The following is a 22,909-nucleotide window of genomic DNA, read 5'->3' on the forward strand; positions in this document are numbered from 1 at the left end:
TTAACCAAGGAAGTTTTAATAATCGAGGAATTGTTTTTTCGCATGTGATAAATGCACCGCTCAATTAACTGTCGTTTTGGAAAAACAGGTGATGCATGTCGTATCTTGGCTTTCCACTGCAACTCACGGGTAAGCCGGGTAAAAGTAGTTTTTACACTATTTCTGCTTCCAACCTGTACGAAATTCCTCGCTGTACCCTGGTCTGCGATCATCAGTTATACGCCGGTGGACAATTTTGTACGTCATTTTAAGCGCAGGAACAGTGAAACTTTTTTCCTTGAGGAATATTAGTAGGAAGCCGCGGCGTAGTGAGCGATTAAAGTTCGAATTAAGAGATATACAGTCAACTTCTTTTACGTTTTCAATGGCTGTAGCTAATGAATACCGTTCATCGTACATCGCTAACTGCATCTTGAACGTTTTGTTATGCTGTACCGCCACCATGTTGAACAGCGTCACAATCCTCGCGATAAGAAAAACGTCTTCGTTATCAAAGACCCTAAAAACATTGCTCCTTAGTCTGGCTGTTTCTGATCTTGGTGTTGGTTTATTGGCGCAACCTTTGTACATTGCAAACCTTGCCATGACGTTGAAACAAAACACTGAAAGCTCAGCTCATGCCATGTATAAGGCGTTAATTTTTTCAGGGTGTTTATTTTCTTTCGCTTCGTTCTTCGGTGTTACAGCTCTGAGTGTAGACAGATTCTTGGCCATTCATCTTCATCTCAGATATCAGGAACTTGTGACTCACAAACGTGTTGTTGGTGTGGTGACTGCAATTTGGCTGTTCAGCGTATTTCTTTCGTTGGTTAGGCAGTGGACTCCAATGAGTATTGTTTACGTGATTTTTGCCATCATTGCTGTTGCTTGCTTAATAACTGTATCACTTCTTAGTTACAAGATACACATGGTCATACGACAACACCAACAACACATCCAAGTTCTTCAGGTACAGCAGCTAGCACAGAATGGTGAAATGGCGAATGTTGGAAGGCTCAGAAAATCCGCGGTCACTGCGATTTACGTTTATCTTATGTTTGTGCTTTGTTATTTACCAAACATTTGTATTTTGTGGACTATCGCTGTAACCGGTACCTCTGACCCTCTGCTTATCATCATAGAGCGTTACACCATAACTCTCGTGTTTCTCAATTCATCTCTCAATCCTCTGATTTACTGCTGGAAGATGAGAGACATTCGACACAATATCATGAACATACTGCGAAACGTATTTTCAAGTCAGAACTGAGGAAAGGACACCAACTAAACAGTGGACTCGTGATTTCTTCTGAAATATAATTCTCTCGTGAATAAGTGAATAATCATCGCAGTCTTATACGCAACTTGCAGTTCAAATATACGAATTTTCATATATCCACTTTCAACGAGATTCTCTCATCTTTAATAGCTACAATACTTGTCGTTCATGACTTTGAGAAGTAAAGCCCCGTCTACACGAGCAATTTTTATGTAGCAATTTTTATTTGGCCGTGTAGATGATGAGAAATGACCAATTTTTATGTGACAACTGCATTTGCTGAAAAGCTGGCGTGTTAGTTTTTATGTGGCAAACAAAAATTGTCACATTGTCCGTGTAGACGAGATGCCACATTAAATGTGACAATTTTTTCAACCTCATCTATAGAACCGAGTCCCTACAGTCCCTAACATTTGCGCATCCAGCATGGCGCCATCTTGCTTTTTGCCTTTCCATGGACATCTCCGCTGTGCGAAATTATTACTGACGCAAATTAACAACAAATATTTGTCGAGCCATCTACACGGGCAAATAAAAATTGCGACATGCAGTTGCCACATAAATATTGCTCGTGTAGACGTGGCTTAACAGGCGTGCGAGTAAGTGGTTTTTTTTTTTTTATCAGATTACGATAAGTACTCACGATCAGTTTTTAGTACAAGTCACTGATCGAGGAGGTTGACAAATTCACTATAAACCAGCTTACATACAACGCGAACGAACAAAGCCCAGTTAGGCCACACAGCGGTCAAATGAGTGCGCATGCTCGTCACGCGTGAGCAATCTTACTCGGCAAAATGGCGGCTTTTTTAAAATTTCAATTGCTTGTTCTCATTTCGCGTGGATAAGCCCAAATCAAAATAGCTAAGGTTGCCGCTTTCAGGAAAGGTTCCTTCGAACTTGCTCCATCACATATCTTATTCAACAAAAAAAATATTTTGGTAACAGGTGTGAATTTGGCGATTGAAGTGGAGCATTCGTAATCGATTCACGATTGAATCACAAATCCCCGGAGCATGCGCACTCATTTGACCGCTGTGAACAGTTCAATCTCGTTCCCAGAGGCTGCGTTCCTTTTGGTCAGCACCAAGGAAGCAAGACCTCTGGGCTAATCAATGTCAAAATCCAGCAAATCGAAATCTGATTGGATAGTACATTTTACCGGAAGCGTCTTTGAATCGGAGGTTTCAAAACAAGAAAAGAAATAGACTGTCAAAGAAATCAAAGCAAAAACCGCTATAGAATCAAAATGCAGCTAAATTTTCATACGCTTCTTATTTTTTGCAGTGAGTAAACACGAAAAAGATAGCAAGTCAAATCACATGACTAAACGGAAAAGGCGCGAAAACCTTTGCGATATGTTGCAGCGTTTGACAAAAGCTGAATGACAGTATGACACTTGCGTCGGTCGAGGTTAACGATGGACCTGACAATTTTCGGAAAAACTCCTATAATTATCGACTCTGAAAAGCGGTTCATAATCAATGCTGGCCGTTGAAAATCGTTCTCAACATTGTCTAAAGCAGATAAGAGTTTAACAGCCTTTCTCGTGCTGCCAAAGGAACTGAAAGAAGCAAACTTGTAATCCATTAGGCACCGCGGAGTCTGCGAGTTGATCTGACTGGAGCAGAATTTATTGAAGATTACTTTGTTGAACAGGAACAGATATTCTATCAGCAGCCCAGCAGAAACATAATTGAACTTGAACAAGGAAAACCAACAGTTCATTTGTGAGTTTTGTAAGTTTGCAGCTTATAGGACTGATAAAGTACATCGAGTGCAGGTAATTTTTTTTTTTCAGGGTGAGTTTCTTAAGCTTGCACCGAGTGTGTGAATTGAAAAAAAATTGCCGCTCTTTCTGATACGGCTTAGATTTTCAAGTTGCTGGTTATTTCGGTTGAACGTTTACAAATTTGTGTCTTGTTATTAAATGTACTTCTGTTATTTTATTGTATTTGTTCTGGCATCATGGTATCTGGGTAAGCAAAAGCTGATCTTGTGAAACCTATCGTTTGTAAATTTCACGGCGGAAAAAATTAAGCTTACATTTGTAAACATTTGTTGGTATGGGTGGTATTTGTCGTCAACGGCAATCAGGTTAGGAACGATGCCTTGCTGAAGTTTCTCGAATGTTGTTTGAAAATCTTTACCCTGTTTTAGTTCATTAGGTTAAAGCTTATATAACCTCCGACCAGGCTCTATTTTCGTTTCGCTATTAACTTTACTGTAGTGTCATGAAAAAACTTGGCTATCTCATACTGCGTAGACTGCGTATATTCACCCCCATTTCAAAGTGTTAAAAACTACATTTTACAGGCGAAAACAAGCTTAATTTAACTCCAAATGAGTAAAAGTACAACAAATGGTTTCTGATCGCCATAACCTACATATGTTTTTTTGCCCCTGCCTATGGAAAATGTTTGGTTTTCTAAAACGACCTGTCAATGTGCAAAATGAATTTGTCGCGGTTGAGAAAAGCAAATCGCCGACAAACCCAGATTTTACGCAGCCTTTGTTTTGGTTGTTTTGTTATTAAGGACGTCTCACATGAATGACAATCACTGACAAACGGGAGGGATGGAGGTTGTCACCTTTTTCACTCGTTTTCTTGGCCTTTGATGTTCTTTACCAGAGGCTGTCTTCCTCTCGGTCAGCAGAATCCCCCTTTAAACCGGAAGCAGGATCCCTGCTTCCGGTTTCTGATTAGCCCAGAGGACGTGTGGCCACCGCTGGCCTAAAACGTGCGCGGGCTCTGGGGACGAGATTGTGAACAGTTAGGCTCGATTTCCAGCCGCTGTTCGGGAAACGAGCCCGCGCTCCTCTGAGAGCGGCGGAAATCGAGCCTAAGTCCAGTAAGCAGGCAGCTAACAACTCAGCTGAAGCAGGTGTCATACTTAACAGGTCATGTGACCAGAATTGAGAAGAAGCCAAAAACTCAAACGATGTACTGAAACGTTTAGATATTGAAACAAGCACCGGTATTTTTCCTCGCTTCAGGGCTCGGGAAAATACTGTGTAACTCGCAAAATATCCGCGCGTATTATATGTAAAACCATCGAATAAGATATATGTATTGTAGTAAGTGGGCTCATACTATATCCGAGAGAGCTAATATATCGGTAAGATTAAGTGTTTGAGGTTTATTGGGAGGTCTTATTGTTGGGGGGGGGGGTATATTAGGGGACGGGCGTATATCCGGTGTTGTACTTGTAGAATAGAGTGTAATTTCGCCACACGCAACATTATGTACAATGCAACGTGTGTCCACCATGCCTTAAGATCTGGTTTACATGTTTGTCGCAAAAACGAACATAAAGCGTATTGTTGAAAAATCTTTGTTTAATGACGTTTGAAAAGCCAGTAACATTTGAAATGAAAACGTTATCGCAACGAAAGCAAATGACTCGCCATTCATCTGTGGGCTTGTTAAAAATCTGTACCAAACTACCTTCTATTACATAATAAAATGTACAGTTGATTTTACAGCCGAATGTTTGATACTTAAGAAATTTAATTCCGTTGTAAGAAGAAAAGGAACACGTAATCGCCTAGAAAATACTCACTAAATGTATTAGATACCTAGTCGCTGCCTCCTGTCTGATTTCCACTTGCTGAATTTATTTGATTCTGAAGGAAAGGTGACGTGTATGAAAGTAATTAAGCCACGGCAAAACCTAGTCGTAAAGTTCACAAAAATGTGCTGTTGTCATCCGAGCCCCCAATCTTAGCCAAACGATAACTGAGCAAAACCACCAGTTTTTAAGAACAGTGCCTCCTTTAGCTACTGCGCACACGTTCTGCGCATCCTGGGATGGTCCGAAAAAAGTACCTCCTTATACAATGGTATTTTTGGGCCGTTTTATGACCATGCGGGAAAAGAGCATCTTGACAAGCGGTAGTGGAATTTATAAAAAGAAAATTAGGGGTAGCCACGCATTTTTCAGAAATAAGTAAGCGCCAGTTCCATAGATTGTTATTTATTTTAAAGGTTTAAGAGTTACTGTTGATTAATTATCTCTGAAAAATGGTTACCCTCAATTTTATTTTTGGATTCCAGTAGCCCCTGATAAGATTTGTTTTTCCCACACACTGATAAACCCTTTATCAATCGGACGCAAAAATTCCGCCTCATTAGGAAACACCGTCCTTAAACCGTTCAGACGAATTGCTGCAGCTTGGTTGAGCAGTGGCTAGATGTGTCCCGCATAAACGGCCCGCAATTATGCTTTCTCATGCGCCCTTGCCCATTACTGATTAGTTGGATCGGGTGCATGTTTTCCCGCGGTTTACAACGAATGCGTGTTTTACCGCGGTTTACTTAGGGTGCATGTGTTCCCGCGTTTTTTATCGGGTGCGTGTTTTCCCGTGCTTTGCATCGGGTGCATGTTTTCCCGCGCTTGACACCCTAATGATGCGTTACATTTAGTCGTAACCAAAATTAGTTTTCCAGTGAGGAACTACGAAATTTTGAGCTGAAATTTGCAGGCTTCCTGTTCAAATTTCGTAACACTGTAAAACAAATTCCTTTCTTTTTCGAAGAAGCAAATAGGCCGTTAAAAACACGAAAAAAGGTCAGCCAACATTTTCGTAAAACCAACAACAGCTAGTAAGTTGGGAGCATATAAATCGTTTTCCTAAAACTTTCTGCAATTAAAATTTTCAGTTAAAGCATCCGAACATATCAATCTGCATTAGCTTACGAAGATCAGGGAATACTAAAGACTATATTTTAAGTATTTTTCTTTAAGATTTTCGTTGGTTACCCCTAAATCATTCCTTCTCCAGGGCCCAGTTGTTCAACAACAACTTTGGTTCGAGTTTAATTACACAACAATAAAGATTTTTCAAAAAGATTTTTGTTCCTCAGTTTTGACGTTGACTTTTCTTTACCACTAGCTTAAAATTAGGGTTTAAAAACAATTTTAACGAGCGAGCAGAAAACCTTGGTTAACTTTTAAATCGTGGATTAACGTTAATCGGCTTTCGAACAACCGGGCCCAGAGTTCTAGAATTACTGACAACTGCTGGTGTCCTTTCAGATTGCACGCTGGTGAATCAGCGACTCCGGAGGAAATCAAAGAGTTTTGCAAAGGCCAGGTATTCAGCATTCTCTCTATAAACGTGGATTCAGAATGCACAATCGCATGTGGCACGGTTTTTGTGAATTTAAATATGCTGACGGGGTGTTTTGCGTTCTCAATGTTTCATTTTTCAGATTGCCCATTTCAAAATTCCTCGTTATATCAAATTCGTGGATGAATTTCCTCTCACCGTAACAGGAAAGGTAAGGATATGGGTTGGGGTGGGAAACATGGCGGCAGTCAAAAAAATCGCACCAGATCGCATTTTAATGGCAATGTAGTTTTTCTCGTTCTGTCGTTTCAGTTATTATGAAAGCAATTTATCAAACAGGAGGAAGAGTGTTTCATCCGCTTTCCAAGCACAGTGGGTTGAAAAACGAGGCGCAGATTTCTAGCCTGTGAACAGGCTCCCATTGTGGGGTATTGGGAGAACGGAGAGCGAAGCGGGCCGAGCGCGCTCTGCCAGACCGAGCTAGATTTCTGTTCGCCCTATACCCCTCTTACGAGCCTCTTCACAGGCTACGGAATCCGGCTTTTTTTGAACCCAGCTTCGGGTTGTTTGGAAACCGCATGAAACCCTTTTTCGAGCGTTTGATATAGTTTTTCAAATTATATATAATTACTGGAGAAATTCAAAGCCTTCCGTAATAAGTAAGATCAAACCTTCTTCACGATGGTTTTCTCTTCATGGAGTATTTGACATTTGACATTTTTTGACATTTTTTTTTATTTATTTATACTCCCCACTCTTACGGTCATATAAGCGCAAAATACAAAAGTTAGAAGTATTAAAAACATAGACTAACACGCAGCTCAAAAATGGAGTATTAATGAGTTTGAGAAGCTTACTTCAACAAAGCAGGCTTGTGAATCATAGTTTTCTCCTTTGTTTTGCAGGTAAAAAAGTTTGTTATGCGAGAGAAAACAAAAGAAGAACTGAACCTATAGTTGACGGAGAAGAAAGATCGATGATTTTTTATGTGAACAGAAGCAAACAACGAATCTTATTCTGATGCGGGCTGGACCTCACTACTAACACTACCTGGGTAATTTTAAATGAACCTGAAATGAGAATCACCACGGAGTGGAGGGAGGGGGAGAGGTGGTGCAATGGGACGGTCTAACCATTTACTTAAGGCCTGGACACATGGTGCAACATTGCGTATTGCACGCCATAGCATGCGGTGGAATCGCTACATGACCACCTCTCTGTAGCGGCTGTTTTCTTGCCCAGCAAATTCCATCCATTCACACAAGTATTTTTATTAAGGCCTCCTCATAACGGCTACCTCTCTTCGATGGTCATGTATCATTGTCCAGATCGTCAATTCGCTCACTAAGACTCTTTTTCAAACCACCGATAACCGCTACCTCTAAAACGACCGTGAATCATGCCCAAGGTTGGCCGTTGTTGAAGTTCAACTAAAATTGCTAAGTCGCACCTTGCTTCACACCCACCCACCCCTGAAATTATTGTGTGTAATATTGCATACAACGCAATCCTGAATATATGCGCTGGGCTTAAATTCTTAGAGGATGTTTTTGGGGATCATCTTCCGAGAAAATTTTCTTTTTAAAATTGTTTGGGTCTTACAATAAAAGCAGCTTGAAACACACTAGCTAACAGGTAGGTGCTTGATAAATGGTGATTACTATAACAAGTAAAAGTTGGGGACATGATAATTATCATGTGTCAAGCACTTACCAGGTAGGTACTTGATATACAGCTATTTCAATTAACGTTGTCGGATCAAAGCATGATAGGGAGCTTAAGCAACGACGACGGCAACGGCAACGGCAACGGCAACGACAACGCTGCAAAACAATAGGTCTAATGAGCAAATACAATCGCTCTGCACGTGCGTTTTACATTTTGGTACATTTCTTTGTCGTCCTCTGCAAAACAACAACGTGAAATGACCATATTTAAGGTTTTGTGGAGAACGTGAACGCACGACGGTGAAGTTTTCGTTTTCTTTCTTCACTTGTACGCCACTCCTACCAATTTAGTTCCTAGATAGTTCGCCATTTTTGTAAAAGTTGAGCGAGTTGAAATAATCGCGAAGTAGCACAAATAAAATAAAGATATATTTTCGGGTGACGTTTTCGTTGCTGTTGCCGTTGCCGTCGTCGTTGCTCAAGCTCCCTAATACTACAAGACAAGACCGCAAGGTTATATGGGATTTTTTTTATGAATAAATTCATCAAAACCAGCTATGCCTCGCCCGTTCAGTGAAGATCTACGATGGCGAGCCATTTGGATGAAAGAGATGTTAAGACATCAAGTGGATGAGGTGGTAGCTGCTTTAAATTTAGGACAAGTGAAAGCAAACACCATTGGAATACTGATAAACGGTGTGGCCACGTATCCCCGCGTGGAATTTTTGATTATGGAAGCAGTGCTTAAATACCCCGAAAAGACACTGTCAGAAGTTGCCAGCGATGTGTATACTGCGAGTTTTTAAAACACGTAGAGAAACGTCTACAGTGTTTTCTTCCATCCTACTGGTGTCGCACCTCCGAAAATAAATTAAGAACTACCCATATTACCTTTCGGCCTTGTCTTTAAGCGTGAAGCTTTGATCGGACAACGTTAATTGAAATAGCTGGGAATTGTTATGTCCCCAACTTTTATTTGGTAATATATTAAAATTCAGCCGGAAACAAAAACATCACTTCGAGGCTCCGGGGAATAAATTGTAGAGTTTATATGGGTTTATTTCCCGGAGCCTCGCAGTGATGTCTATTGCTTCAGGCTGAATTTTAATCTATCGAAATTGGGCTAATTGTATACGCGTAACTTGATAAAGAAATGTCTGCTGTGTTAATGTTTCTCGATTTGCAATGTTGAATTTTGACAGTAAAGACGCTCCATGGTACCCAATGACGTCGATCAACAATTAAAGAACAAACAAATATCTAGCTTACTTTGACAATTAACCAAGGAAGTTCTAAATAATCAAGGAATTGTTTTTTCGCATGTGATAAATGCACCGCTCAATTAACTGTCGTTTTGGAAAAACAGGTGATCCATGTCGTATCTTGGCTTTCCACTGCAACTCACGGGTAAGCGGGGTAAAAGTAGTTTTTACACTATTTCTGCTTCCAACCTGTACGAAATTCCTCGCTGTTGCAGTACCCTGGTCTGCGATCATCAGTTATACGCCGGTGGATAATTTTGTACGTCATTTTAAGCGCAGGGACAGTGAAACTTTTTCCCTTGAGGAATATTAGCAGGAAGCGTGGTGAGCGATTAAAGTTCAAATTTAAAGTTTTTCGTACCTTTCGGCGAGAGATATAACAGTCAACTTCTTTTACGTTTTCAATGGCTGTAACTGATGAATACCGTTCATCGTACATCGCTAACTGCATCTTGAACGCTTTGTTATGCTGTACCGCCACCATGTTGAACAGCGTCACAATCTTCGCGATAAGAAAAACGTCTTCGTTATCAAAGACCTTAAAAACATTGCTCCTTAGTCTGGCTGTTTCTGATCTTGGTGTTGGTTTATTGGTGCAACCTTTGTACATTGCACATCTTGCCATGGCGTTGAAACAAAACACTGTAAGCTTAGCTCATGTCATGTCAAAGGCGTTTGCTTTTTTAGCGTGTTTATTTTCTGTCGCTTCGTTCTTCGGTGTTACAGCTCTGAGTGCAGACAGATTCTTGGCCATCCATCTTCATCTCAGATATCAGGAGCTTGTGACTCACAAACGTGTTGTTGGTGTGGTGACTGCAATTTGGCTGTTCAGCGTATTTCTTTCGTTGGTTAGGCAGTGGACTCCAATGAATATTTCTTACGTGATTTTTGCCATCATTGCTGTTGCTTGCTTAATAACTGTATCACTTCTTAGTTACAATATATACATGGTCATACGACAACACCAACAACACATCCAAGCTCTTCAGGTACAGCAGCTAGCACAGAATGGTGAAATGGCGAATGTTGGAAGGCTCAGAAAATCCGCGGTCACTGCAATTTACGTTTATCTTATGTTCGTGCTTTGTTATTTACCAAACATTTGTATTTTGTGGACTATCGCTTTAACTAATCCCTCTAGTTTAACTTATCCTTCTAACCCTCTGCTTACCGTCATAGAGTGTTATACTATGACTCTCGTGTTTCTCAATTCATCTTTCAATCCTCTGATTTACTGCTGGAAGATGAGAGACATTCGACACAATATCATGAACATACTGCGAAACGTCAGAACTGAGTAAAGGACATCATCTAAACAGTGGACTCATGATTTCTTCTGAAATATTATTCTCTCGTGAATAAGTGAATAATCATCGCAGTCTTCGGAACTCGCAGTTCAAATATATGAATTTTCATATATCCATTTTTCAACGAGACTCTCTCATCTTTAATAGCTACAATACTTGTCCTTCTTCGAGAAGTGAGAGGCCTGCGAGTAGGTGGTATTTTTTTTTTTTTTTTTTTTTATCAGTTTGAGATAAGTACTCACGATCGCTTTTTAGTACAAGTCACTGATCGAGGATGTTGACAAATTCACTATAAACCAGCATACATACAACGCGAACGAACGAAGCCCAGTAAGCAGGCAGCTAACAACTCAGCTGAAGCAGGTGTCATACTTGGCAGGTCGCGTGACCAGAATTGAGAAGAAGCCAAAAACTCAAACGATGTACTGAAACGTTTGGATATTGAAAACAGCACCGGTATTTTTGCTCGTATTTTTCCTCGCTTCAGGGCTTGGGAAAATACTGTGCAACTCGCAAAATACGCGCGCGTATTATATGTAAAACCATCGAATAAGATGTATGTATTGTAGTAAGTGGGCTCATACTATATCCGGGCTCAGAGCTAATATATCGGTGGGATTTAGTGTCTATGGTTTATTGGAAGGTATTATAGTGGAGGGGGGGTTATATTAGGGGGCGGGCGTATATCCGGTGTTGTACTTGTATGTTACTTCCACGCAGAATTGAATCAGGTGTGAATAGAGTGTAATTTCGCCACACGCAACGTTATGTACAATGCAACGTGTGTCCACCATGCCTTAAGATCTGGTTTACATGTTTGTCGCAAAAACGAACATAAAGCGTATTGTTGAAAAATCTTTGTTTAATGACGTTTGAAAACCCTGTACAATTTGAAATGAAAAAATTATTGCGACCAAAGCAAATGGCAGGTCATTTATCCATAGCCTTGTTAAAAAAAAAACCTGTACAAAGCTACCTCCTATTAAACAATAAAATAAACAGTTGATTTTATAACCGAATGTGTGATGGTAAAAAATTTAATTCCGTTGTAAGAAGAAAATGACCAAGTAATCGCCTAAAAAATGCTCGCTAAATGTATTAGATACTTAGTCGCTGCCTCCTGCCTGATTTCCACTTGCTGAATTTATTTGATTCTGACGGAAAGGTGACGTGTATGAAAGTAATTAAGCCACGGCAAAGTCTAGTCATAAAGTACACAAAAATGTACTGTTCATCCGAGCCCCCAATCTTAGCCAAACGGTAACTGAGCAACCTTTAGCTACTGCGCACATGATCTGCGCATCTTGGAATTGTACCACCTAATACAATGGTATTTTTGCGCGGAGAGGATCTTGACAAGAGGTAGTGGAATGAAAAAAAGAAACTTAGGTGTAACCACGTATTTTTCAAAACTATAAGTAAGCTGTAGTTCTATATATTGTTACCGTATTTATTCGATTAACCGCCCACCTTCAAATAAGCGCCCACCCCACCCCCTCCCAACAAAAACATTTCTGCACTAGCCCATCATGAAGTAAGAGAAATGTGAGTTGTGTTCCAACTTGGTTTTAGATACGACAGTCAATGAACTTTTATATTGTTTTATGGCTTGTTTATGTTAGCTTTCGCACTTTGTTTTGTCTTTGTGAAGAGAAGTAAACTTGTTATCCCTTGTTTTGTTATTCTCTTAAAATGTCCTCGTTTGCTGAAAATGTTGGGGAAATAATAAGCGTCCACTCTCGAATAAGCGCCCACTCGAATAGGCGCCCACCCTTATGGGCCCGAAATTAAATAAGCGCCCAGGGCGGTTAATCCTTTGTTTTAAAGGCTTAGAGTTATTGTTGATCAACTATCTCTGAAAAAATGCATGGTTACCCTCATTTTTTGGATTCCAGTAGCCTCTGATGAGATCTGTTTTTCCCACACACTGATAAACGACGCAAAAATTCCGCTGCTTAGGAGGCAACGTCCTTAAACCATTCAGACGAATTACTGCAGCTTGGCTAGGTCATGGCTAGATGTGTCCCGCATAAACGGCCCGCAATTTTTTTTTTTTTTTTTTTTTTATGCGCCCTTGCCCATTACTGATTAGTTTCCAGGAAGTGAAACCCATTCACTACAATATATTTTCGTACAATATTACGTCAAATATGATTTGAACTCGTTTGCAGCTTGCTCCCTCATGACGTACTTCTTAACCTGGGAAAGGAAAAGTAAAAACTGGGCTTGCTTCTGACGTTTTTTTATAGGCCTCGTGATAGAAAAGGACAAACGGCCCTGGGCTTACCGTAAAACTTCGATATACCGTCATCTTTCCAGTAAGTGCGCTCCCCCTCCCCCTTGAATAAGTGTTTGTTAACAAGTGGCCCCTTCCCAATAGCGCCCCTAGAACAAGCATCCTGCGCCGACTGCGTAAGCCTCCTTTTCTGCCCCTATAAGACACTGTATAGCTATTGTTTCTCTTATTGTCCAGTATGTGTTTCTACAGACTAAGATGATTACTGTAATTAGTTTGAACCCAGAGGCATTTATACCATCTAATGACGTTCCACAATTTTTTTGTCTGAAGATGACTTCCGCTCATGTTGTCGAAACGTCAGTCAATGTCACCTCAAACAGTCCTTCAAAGGAGTACACTCACCCGGATGATCATAATTTACGTACTTATAAGATGATCACTTTGAAACGAAAAAGCGAACGCCCGGTACAAATGAGCCCCCTCTCTTAGGCCCCCAAAATGAAATACGCGTTCCGGTCTTACCTGTTAAAAAACGAAAACAACAACCAATTGTTAGCAAATCAGTCTTCCAACCTTCACTAAACCGTGGACCATTGAATGATTCACAAGCCTTACCTGTTCCTTGCAGTAGTCTTTAATTTCTCCAACAGTCATGGATTCTCCTTCCTTTAGCCTAGTAATAAGCCCGACAAATATGCCGGCAATAAGTTAGAGACAAGCAATTGATCTACTGAACTTAACACGCACAATTCTTATGTTGTCAAGTAACCAGGCGTGCTTTTACCGCTCATTCGATTTTTGGCGGGAATTCACGATGCCACAGACTCACCCTTGCCTGGATGCTACCCGTTCCCAGGACCTCACGCTCGACTGAGGTTAAGGACGACGAAAGGCCCATTTGAACGATTTCAACATTTGCTTCAACATACGTTCGACATTTTGTTGAACCAAATGTCGGAGGCGTTTGAACAGGTCGTTCAACATTGTTGAAAGCGTTTAAAAATGTTGAAATTGTTAAATTGGTTTTTGAAACTTTCATTCAACATCGTTTCAACATTTCCTTTGTTCTTGAAAATGTTCAATGGCGTTGAAGCCGTTAAAAAACTCCGTTCATCCAACATTTGCCCAACATCCGTTCAACTTTTGTTGAAAGAATGTTGGTCAAATATTGAAACCGTTTAAACGGGACCTAAGAAGTATGCCGTCATTAAAATTACCGTTGTCTGTTGGCCGGGGACTTTTTCACCCAATGAAATTACCGCTGTTTGTAGGGGACATTGTTTTACTTGAAAGTGAATTCTTAGAAAGTTAAAACTTACTTGATCCAGCAGCACATGTCTTCCCCAAGCCTCTCATCAGGCACGCTGATCACCTGACCAATTAGAAAATAGAAATGTCAACCTGGTGTTAACCTCTCCACGCTAACTTGGTCAATTACTGTAAAGTGTTTTCAGCATTTAAGTTACTACCTGTACATCTTGTATTTTGGGATGTGTGTGCAAGAAATATTCAACTTCGGCTGGATAAACGTTTTCTCCTCCTCGATTGATTAAGTCCTGTTCAATGAAATGAAAGATAGAAATATTGGTTAACTGGCTAGCTCTGGAAATGACTGATAGACTGTTTGACTGACGGACTTTTTGACCAACTGATTGACTGACTGGTAAAATGTTTGACTGACTGCCCCTGACTAACCGTCTGTCTGATTGACTGACCGTCTGTTTTGATTGACGGACTGTTTGACTATTTTGATTGATGGACTATTTGACTGAATGACCGACAGACTTTGACTGACGTACTGTTTGACCGACTGACTGACTGACTGACTGACTGGTTAAATGTTTGACTGACTGACTCTTTTGATTAACTTACTGTTTGACTGTCTGACTGAATGACTGACTGATTGTTTGATTGACTGAATAACTGAATGACTGACTGTTTTCACTGACTGATGAAGATCCGAACGGACAAACACACGGACTAACGAATGGATCAATGACCTGATGAATGAATGGATAGAGGAAACAGGCGTATGTCCAAATCAACATTTTGCCATAACCATGCAGATATACATGTAAAGAAAGACCATCTTCACTACTTCGCCAATGTTTCCTTCGCCTCAGATTCCGATTCAGTTTAAGTGCATACCCTCAATCGCCCAACAATCTTCAAATAGCTATGTTCATCCATTGTCCCAAGATCCCTATGATAAAAGCGACATATCAGACACACCGAATTAACTAGGTTGATTCGACTATCCAAACCATATAATCCTACCCGGAATGTAGCCAACCAGTCGGCCCAATAGTTTTCTCCGTCTGTTCCTTATCTCCCCAGTACCCCATCATGACACAATATCCACGCATGCATATTTCACCAGAGGTATTTACAGGCACTATTTTCCCCTCGCTGTCCACTATCTTAATCTGTTAGGGAAAAAAAAGAAAAGAAAGAAGGAGCGAAAGAGAAGAGGAGAGAGGGAGAAGGAAGAAGACAAATGAAAAGCGATGATAATTAACAGTTATTCACCGAAGTGGTGGATATTTACCGAGCGGCGAAAGCGGCGAGGTAAATATCCAACACTTTCACCGACACTGAGGAGAATAATTGTTTTAGTATATACCACACAAGCTGGACAACTAGCGGGCCAAAATCCCTTTATTTTTGACAGTACACCGAATAGTGGGAAATTTTAAAATCTCGCGCGCCGCGCGGTAAGCGATTTCTTGTTGTAGAAAGTTCCGTCTCACTTTCTTGCGAGCAATTAAAACTTTTTGAGACACTTGTTTAGTTGCTAAGGTGTCATTTCCATAATTGTTGTGAGAAATTCGTCTTGATTTTGAAACCATGCTGCAAAACATTAGATGTTTCATTGTCTACATTGTAATTACAGCGCTCGGCAGTTTTCGTAAACAAGGGATTGTATTTTCATTTTTGCCTTAGAATATGAGGTTGGAAGGAAACAGCGTGTCGATGAAGTGATCAATCTAGCCTCGAACCACTGACCCTCTAATCTTCCGAGCGTCCGACACGCTAACCACTACACTAGCGCGTCTCCAAAGAAAATGAATACAGTTGAAAAGTACACTTATTCTTCTCGCTGCTGTCACTGACGCTTAAGGTCTCGACTGACTGCGAAGAACACTAAATAATAACTACCCAAGTTTGGCTGGCTACCATACAATAGTATTCCGGATTTTCCCGCCTTTTTGGAGACGTCGCTTTTGCTGGAAACGAAGCACAGGTCGTCCAAGCTCACGTGAAAGCTCGAAGCAAGTTAAAAACCTCTCTTCACGGGAGCTTGGGCTGCCTGTGACATCACGTGTCGTTTCTTTAATTACTGCCTAACCTGTCTGGCTGTTACCTCTGTGTGTGGTAAAACAGCTCCCACTGTTGACAAAATCGCTTCACGAGAATCCTTTATAGGAGTTTGAGAAACCAAGGGACTGGATTCTGTCATACCATAGGCAATCTATGGAACAATGTATAAGGGAGTTAGTTTCTAAACAAATTAGAGAGATTTAGCATCGCGTATATGTGAAACGCAAACGGCAAAAATGACCACGTGACCACGATTTTCCCGCCATTTTTCGCGTTTACCGGTTGCCGGTTGCCGTTTCTACTTGAAAACAGGATATTTCGCGTTTGCCGTCTACGTGAGAACTACGTATTAAAGTATTCCTTCCTTTTTTCTCACACATATAAGTAATTAATTGTTGAAAACAAGTACCCCAATAATATTTCCGACAAGTCATACTAGGGCAAATTAAGTTTCATGTTTAAAAATCCTTCATAACTCACCCCTTACCTCACTTTTGTTCATGAACTCACCACAGTGAAACGCAAAACAGCTTCATCGAAACTCGCAAAAGCTAAGCACACGCGAAGCTTAAGTCAAAAGGTTCACGCTATTTTACGTGAAACGTGGAACGGCAAGGTGACGTTTGCCGTTTCACGTAAACGCGATGCTAAATCTCTCTACTATATTGCTGCGTCAGTAGGGAGTGAAAACGAATGTTTGGCTTTATTGACAGTTGATAACTAAAGGTAAATTGGCCACCGTAAAGAGATTCGAGTGCTGACGTTTCCAGCATTAACGCTTCGTTCTGACAAAAGAACAACGCTCAAAACTTCAGCAGTCGAATCTCGTTTTGGTGGCCAAATTACCAGTATCAACTCTGTTGATAAACCAAACATTAATTTTCTTGTTCGATACGCCAACCTCCACCGTACGGAAAACATGGCGGCTGTTTATTTTTCACTTTCCAGTGCGTTTTTTTTTTTTTTTTTTTTTTTTTGGCGTTTTGGGGAATCATTTCGTGTGCTAAGAATTTAAGGGTAAATGTACCAGTCGCTATCTTTTTCGGTACCGTTACCGTGGAGTGAGTGTGTGGGACGGCCTGGCTCTCCACTCCCCCACCCCACCCCCCCGGGGGGGAGATTAGAGACCCTGGGAACGAGGTTGCGGCCTGTGCTTTTATCTGAGGGAAATCAAATTCGACAGAAATAGGAACAAAAGACGTCAAAAGAAATTACCGATAGCTGAGACACCCTCAACTTGGATACAACGTCTTTCATAACTTCCACTGGGCAAGATGTAGCGCCAGTGAAACCTACAAAGGCAACACAAATATCAAACATCAATAACAATTCTTTAGAGAGGTTTTCGATGGCCTTGAATGTTTGAATTTGATCTTACCTCTCTCCTACACAGAGGCCTCCTTCGCGCTCGAGCGGAGACCAATAAGGGACTTGAGAGAATGATATAACGAGGAGCGAGACTTTTCGCTCCTTTTAGCTCGTGAACGCGCGCATGCACAATGAACGAATTATCGTAATGTGGGCTGGATTTCACTCGCTTGCTCGATTAGCTGTAAACTTCGTATTAATTTAATCGGAATTTAATCAAAAAATATATTTATGAGTCTACGTATAGTGCATGTATTCACCATCAGCCGCCATTACGGGACAAAAAACAAAGACGTAAACTCAACTCAACGAATAACTTATTCTTAAAAAAAAAAAACACTAGTAGGTGTGTTGTCTACTAACTCATTCCATTGACCGAAACTACAGTGAAACTAAAAGACAACTTCTTAATTTGGTGACTTAAAGCGCCGCGTTGAAAGCCGCTAAAGACCGAGATTGTCGTCCAACTCAACAGGGATTTCGCGCAAAATGGAAGCAGAGAATATGATGGAGAAACGTCTGACGATGTTCGCTCATTCGCGTTTTCTTTCTTGGCGGTCCGAAGTAATTTGACCGTTAAAATCGTAGTGCCACAGGTGCCAGATAATTCAAAACCCTCAAGAACCTATAAATACAAATATTAATCTCGCCTTCAGGAGTCGTGGACAACGTTGTCCAGGGCTGAGTTGCTCGAAGCATGGTTAGCGCTAACCATTGGTTAAGAGGTATTAAAACCTATAGGTTGTCATGGTATTTAACCCGAGTTAGCGCTAACCATGCTTCGAGCAACTAGGCCCAGTAGCGTAGTTCGCTGACTTAGAAGCAAAGGATCCCGGGTTCGATTCTCTTTGAAACGGAGAAAAAATTTTTGTTTCCTTTTTCTTTTCTTTTTTCTTTTTTAATTTTTTTTTTTACTTCTGCATTCACGAGTTGGCCCACAGGAGCCTTTGATTTATGAGGGAGCCTCTGCGGACGAGAAAGTAATCTTACTCAGCTACGTCAAATCAACCAGAGGAAAGATTGTTTTTGTCATGATATTTCAAATACGAGGAACAGTGTTTTATCCCATTTCCAAACAACGAGAAGTAGATTTGAAAAAGGGAGGCGCAGCCGAGTATTTTTTAACAACTTTGAGGTGTTGGGAAATTATCGGCTGAAACAGAGTTTGATATATCTTCTCAAACTATTAATAATTGTGAGAGAAATTCAAAACAAAAGTTCCGCAAATTTTATGATGAATGAGATCACATTTCCAAACCTATGTATTCTCTTGATGGATTATTAATAAGTTTTCTCATGAATTATTAATACATTTAAGAAGATTATTCCTTTCATTCCCGTGACCTGTATGTGTCCTCGAGTAGTGATACTGTGAGAAGATCCACGTGATCACCACAATCGCGTAAGCGCTATAACACGTGATCAGTGATAGCGGCAGTTTAGCGGTGGAGTGATCGGAAAAACTGCAGACTGACGAACAGTCAGATTTTGCACCTTTTGGGATTGTTGACGATCGTTAGCCACTGACATGGAAAGCAGCTAGAGCTCGTACCTTTTCTTAAGGTCGACAGGTCATAGTTGTGCAGCTCAGGATGGGCGAGAACGTCAATAAACATGGGAGGAGTTCCATATAAAGTGTCACACCTGTATGGACAAGTTAATGAATGAGAACTGTGTTCTTCTAGTTATTATACTTAGGACTTAGGGTTTTTTGTTCAACGATACTTCACTTGGTTTGATTCTATACAGCTGGGTAGTCGCACTATTTAGATAAAGTTTTCAAAGATCAGGGCCCAAGCTAAACAAGGCACAAGGGGGCGCGCGTTTGTAGCCTGCGTTCCCTTCTTGCTCTGGGTGGTAGAGTAACTAGCTCTAACCGAAATCTAAGGCCAAACCTAAACCCTGCACCCCAACCCTATCCATCTGTGCACCAGAACATTCGATACAGAAGGCAAGCTACTTACCGTTTACTTGCATGCAATTGTGTTCATTCGTAACGACTTGACTTCTCCTTGAGCAAACGCTAGCCTGCGTTGTATTTCAAATAAAAAAGGGGACGTGGGTGGGTGGGAGGGATTCGTAAGCGCGGGAGAAGGAGGAAGTGGACCCCTTACCTCTTACGTTCGCCGGAAATTCAGGCCTGTCCCCTTTCTTTACGCGCTTGCCAGGTAAGGCACAGTTCAAACTCCACTATACCTCTCAATGCGTTCCAAATAGCAGGCAGTTTTTTGCAGTGGTGCAGTACCTAAATCCGTATTTTTTTCCACAGCTTTCAATTAAACAAGGCAAAATCTCAAGTTAAGCAGAGCCTGCCGCATAATTGAGATTAAGGTCTCAATGCATTTGTTTCGGCGCATGCAGGGGAGATAAGGCGTAAGAAACGGGCGTAAAACCAAGGCAGGCCGCCCTAAGTTGTCCTTACAAATGTTAACTTTGCTACTCATGGGACCACGAGAGAGGATATATTGAAGGTTTCTCGTGCAACTTGGCTCTACACGAAAATCTGTTTGGCCACCCAGCGCAAGTCTGGGTACGCAAATATTTTTTACTTGGCTATTTTCAAATTTGCGTTTCCTTTTATCTATAGGTGAATGGTTCACGCATTGAACTCTACTTACTTTTCATCTTGAATCGCCTTTAAAATGGCTGTGCTGTTGTATCCACGAGATGGGTAGACAGTGGTCGCTCCCCACTCTACACCGACCATGCTGCAAAACAATAAAGGTTTGTTCCTAGAATGGATACTACAAAACAAGGCTGGACACCTTATACTGTTTACACAATGTATCGGGGAAAATTACGTGACTTTTCTCGGGCCCGAAAATTTCGTGCTCTTTGAGAAACACCAGAAAGCGTTTTCGGGAGCTTTGCGGGGAGCTTTTCGGGCCTGAGAAGTTCTCGGGAGTTTTGAGAAACGCACGCCAGCTTCGGGTTGTTTGGAAACCGCATGAAACCCTTTTTCGAGCGTTTGATAAAGCTTTTCAAATTATATATAATTACTGGAGAAATTCAAAGCCATGATAAGTAAGATCACATTTCCAGACCTTCTTCACGCCGGTTTTCTCAACATGAATTATTAATGAGTTTGAGAAGCTTACTGCAACAAAGCAGGCCTGTGAATCATAGTTTTCTGTGTTTTGCAGGTAAAAAAGTTTGTTATGCGAGAGAAAACAAAAGAAGAACTGAACCTATAGTTGGCGGAGAAGAAAGACCGGTGATTTTTATGTGAACAAAAGCAAAGAACAAATCTTACTCTGATGTGGGCTGGACCTCACTACTGACATCACCTGGGTAATTTTAAATGAACCTGTAATCAGAATCACCACGGAGTGGAGGGTTGGGGGGGAGGAGGTGGTGCAATGGCACGGTCTAAACATTTACTTAAGGCCTGGACACATGGTGCAACATTGCGTATTGCAGGCCATAGCATGCGGTGGAATCGCTACATGACCACGTCTCTGTAGCGGTTATATGGGATTTTTTATGAATAAATTCATCAACAAAATCAGCTATGCCTAGCCCGTTCAGTGAAGTTCTACGATAGCGAGCCATTTCGATGAAAGAGATGTTAGGATATCAAGTGGATGAGGTGGTAGCTGCTTTAAATTTAGGACAAGTGAAAGCAAACACCATTGGAAGACTGATGAACGGTGTGGCCACGTACCCGCGCGTGGAATTTTTGATTATGGAAGCAGTGCTTAAACACCCCGAAAAGACACTGTCAGAAGTTGCCAGCGATGTGTGTACTGCGAGTTTTTAAAACACGCAGATAAACGTCTACAGTGTTTTCTTCCATCCTACTTGTCGTACCTCCGAAAATAAATTAAGAACTACCTATATTACTTTTCGGTCTTGTCTTTAAGCGTGAAGCTTTGATCGGACAACGTTAATTGAAGTAGCTGGTAATTGTTATATCGCCGACTTTTATTTGGTAATATATTAAAATTCAGCCGGAAACAAAAACATCACTTTGAGGCTCCGGGGAATAAATTGTAGAGTTTATACGGGTTTATTCCCCGAGCCTCGTAGTGATGTTATTCAGGCTGAATTTTAATCTATCGAAATTGGGCTAATTGTATACGCGTAACTTGATAAAGAATTGTCTGGTGGGTCAATGTTTCTCGATTTGCAATATGAATTTTGACAGTAAAGACGCCTCATGGTACCCAATGACGTCGGTCAACAATAAAAAGAACAAACAAATATCATGCTTGCTTTGACAATTAACCAAGGAAGTTTTAATAATCGAGGAATTGTTTTTTCGCATGTGATAAATGCACCGCTCAATTAACTGTCGTTTTGGAAAAACAGGTGATCCATGTCGTATCTTGGCTTTCCACTGCAACTCACGGGTAAGCCGGGTAAAAGTAGTTTTTACACTAGTTCTGCTTCCAACCTGTACGAAATTCCTAGCTGTTGCAGTAACCTGGTCTGTGATCATCAGTTATACGCCGGTGGATAATTTTGTACGTCATTTTAAGCGCAGGGACAGTGAAACTTTTTCCCTTGAGGAATATTAGCAGGAAGCGTGGTGAGCGATTTAAGTTCAAATTTAAAGTTTTTCGTACCTTTCGGCAACAGATATACAGTCAACTTCTTTTACGTTTTCAATGGCTGTTGCTGATGAATAGCGTTCATCGTACATCGCTAACTGCATCTTGAACGCTTTGTTATGCTGTACCGCCACCATGTTGAACAGCGTCACAATCCTCGCGATAAGAAAAACGTCTTCGTTATCAAAGACCTTAAAAACATTGCTCCTTAGTCTGGCTGTTTCTGATCTTGGTGTTGGTTTATTGGTGCAACCTTTGTACATTGCACATCTTACCATTGAGTTGGAACAAAACGCTGAAAGCTCACCTCATGTCATGTCTGAGGCGGTTGTTTTTTTAGCGTGTTTATTTTCTTTCGCTTCGTTCTTCGGTGTTACAGCTCTGAGTGCAGACAGATTCTTGGCCATCCATCTTCATCTCAGATATCAGGAGCTTGTGACTCACAAATGTGTTGTTGGTGTGGTGACTGCAATTTGGCTGTTCAGCGTATTTCTTTCGTTGGTTTGGCTGTGGACTCCAATGAATATTTCTTACGTGATTTTTGCCATCATTGTTGTTGCTTGCTTAATAACTGTATCACTCCTTAGTTACAATATATACATGGTCATACGACAACACCAACAACACATCCGAGCTCTTCAGGTACAGCAACTAGCACAGAATGGTGAAATGGCGAATGTTGGAAGGCTCAGAAAATCCGCGGTCACTGCAATTTACGTTAATCTTATGTTTGTGCTTTGTTATTTACCAAACAATTGTATTTTGTGGACTATCGCTATAACCGGTACCTCTAACCCTCTGCTTATCATCATAGAGCGTTACATTATGACTCTCGTGTTTCTCAATTCATCTTTCAATCCT

General features: G+C 41.0%; 5 protein-coding genes across 5 annotated transcripts; 3 read left to right on the forward strand and 2 right to left on the reverse strand.

The window, feature by feature from the left end:
* The first annotated feature begins 237 nt into the window (after positions 1 to 237).
* On the forward strand, positions 238 to 1,263 carry LOC146471710 (adenosine receptor A3-like). Its single transcript, XM_085120773.1, has one exon. It carries the CDS (start codon positions 365 to 367, stop codon positions 1,247 to 1,249), a length of 885 nt encoding a protein of 294 aa, XP_084976899.1. The 5' UTR covers positions 238 to 364; the 3' UTR covers positions 1,250 to 1,263.
* Positions 1,264 to 4,502: 3,239 nt separating this feature from the next.
* On the forward strand, positions 4,503 to 8,096 carry LOC146471711 (medium-chain acyl-CoA ligase ACSF2, mitochondrial-like). Its single transcript, XM_085120774.1, has 4 exons — positions 4,503 to 4,516; positions 6,298 to 6,355; positions 6,474 to 6,542; positions 7,237 to 8,096. Exons 1-4 carry the CDS (start codon positions 4,503 to 4,505, stop codon positions 7,285 to 7,287), a joined length of 192 nt encoding a protein of 63 aa, XP_084976900.1. The 3' UTR covers positions 7,288 to 8,096.
* Positions 8,097 to 8,976: 880 nt separating this feature from the next.
* LOC146471712 (adenosine receptor A3-like) lies at positions 8,977 to 10,561 on the forward strand. Its single transcript, XM_085120775.1, has one exon. The coding sequence runs from the start codon at positions 9,665 to 9,667 to the stop codon at positions 10,559 to 10,561; it is 897 nt and encodes a 298-aa protein (XP_084976901.1). The 5' UTR covers positions 8,977 to 9,664.
* Positions 10,562 to 12,706: 2,145 nt separating this feature from the next.
* LOC146471713 (medium-chain acyl-CoA ligase ACSF2, mitochondrial-like) lies at positions 12,707 to 14,996 on the reverse strand. Its single transcript, XM_085120776.1, has 5 exons — positions 14,955 to 14,996; positions 14,276 to 14,362; positions 14,126 to 14,178; positions 13,422 to 13,479; positions 12,707 to 12,766 (listed from the first exon to the last, which is right to left on the reverse strand). The coding sequence occupies exons 1-5, from the start codon at positions 14,994 to 14,996 to the stop codon at positions 12,707 to 12,709; spliced, it is 300 nt and encodes a 99-aa protein (XP_084976902.1).
* On the reverse strand, positions 14,993 to 22,311 carry LOC146471714 (medium-chain acyl-CoA ligase ACSF2, mitochondrial-like). Its single transcript, XM_085120777.1, has 6 exons — positions 22,064 to 22,311; positions 20,114 to 20,203; positions 19,048 to 19,139; positions 17,343 to 17,419; positions 16,171 to 16,278; positions 14,993 to 15,232 (listed from the first exon to the last, which is right to left on the reverse strand). The coding sequence occupies exons 1-6, from the start codon at positions 22,309 to 22,311 to the stop codon at positions 15,080 to 15,082; spliced, it is 768 nt and encodes a 255-aa protein (XP_084976903.1). The 3' UTR covers positions 14,993 to 15,079.
* Positions 22,312 to 22,909: the final 598 nt, after the last annotated feature.

The sequence above is a fragment of the Pavona decussata genome, unplaced genomic scaffold (genome assembly GCF_977016875.1).
Source record: "Pavona decussata unplaced genomic scaffold, jaPavDecu1.1 SCAFFOLD_102, whole genome shotgun sequence".
NCBI lineage: Eukaryota > Metazoa > Cnidaria > Anthozoa > Scleractinia > Agariciidae > Pavona > Pavona decussata.

Excerpts from the sequence above, each read along its gene's own strand:
- LOC146471712 (XM_085120775.1), top strand. The coding sequence starts at position 9,665 with ATGGCTGTAACTGATGAATACCGTTCATCGTACATCGCTAACTGCATC.
- LOC146471711 (XM_085120774.1), top strand. Across the intron at positions 6,356-6,473 it reads AAGAGTTTTGCAAAGGCCAG|ATTGCCCATTTCAAAATTCC; the intron begins GTATTCAGCATT and ends TTCATTTTTCAG. Across the intron at positions 6,543-7,236 it reads CTCTCACCGTAACAGGAAAG|GTAAAAAAGTTTGTTATGCG; the intron begins GTAAGGATATGG and ends TTTGTTTTGCAG.
- LOC146471710 (XM_085120773.1), top strand. The coding sequence starts at position 365 with ATGGCTGTAGCTAATGAATACCGTTCATCGTACATCGCTAACTGCATC.
- LOC146471713 (XM_085120776.1), bottom strand. The coding sequence starts at position 14,996 with ATGGATGAACATAGCTATTTGAAGATTGTTGGGCGATTGAGG. Across the intron at positions 14,179-14,275 it reads CCAAAATACAAGATGTACAG|GTGATCAGCGTGCCTGATGA; the intron begins GTAGTAACTTAA and ends CTAATTGGTCAG. Across the intron at positions 12,767-13,421 it reads AAGACTACTGCAAGGAACAG|GTTAAGAAGTACGTCATGAG; the intron begins GTAAGGCTTGTG and ends TTCCTTTCCCAG.
- LOC146471714 (XM_085120777.1), bottom strand. The coding sequence starts at position 22,311 with ATGTACAAAGGTTGCACCAATAAACCAACACCAAGATCAGAAACAGCC. Across the intron at positions 20,204-22,063 it reads TGTATATCTGTTGCCGAAAG|CATGGTCGGTGTAGAGTGGG; the intron begins GTACGAAAAACT and ends ATTGTTTTGCAG. Across the intron at positions 15,233-16,170 it reads CTGTTTTACCACACACAGAG|ATTAAGATAGTGGACAGCGA; the intron begins GTAACAGCCAGA and ends TTTCCCTAACAG.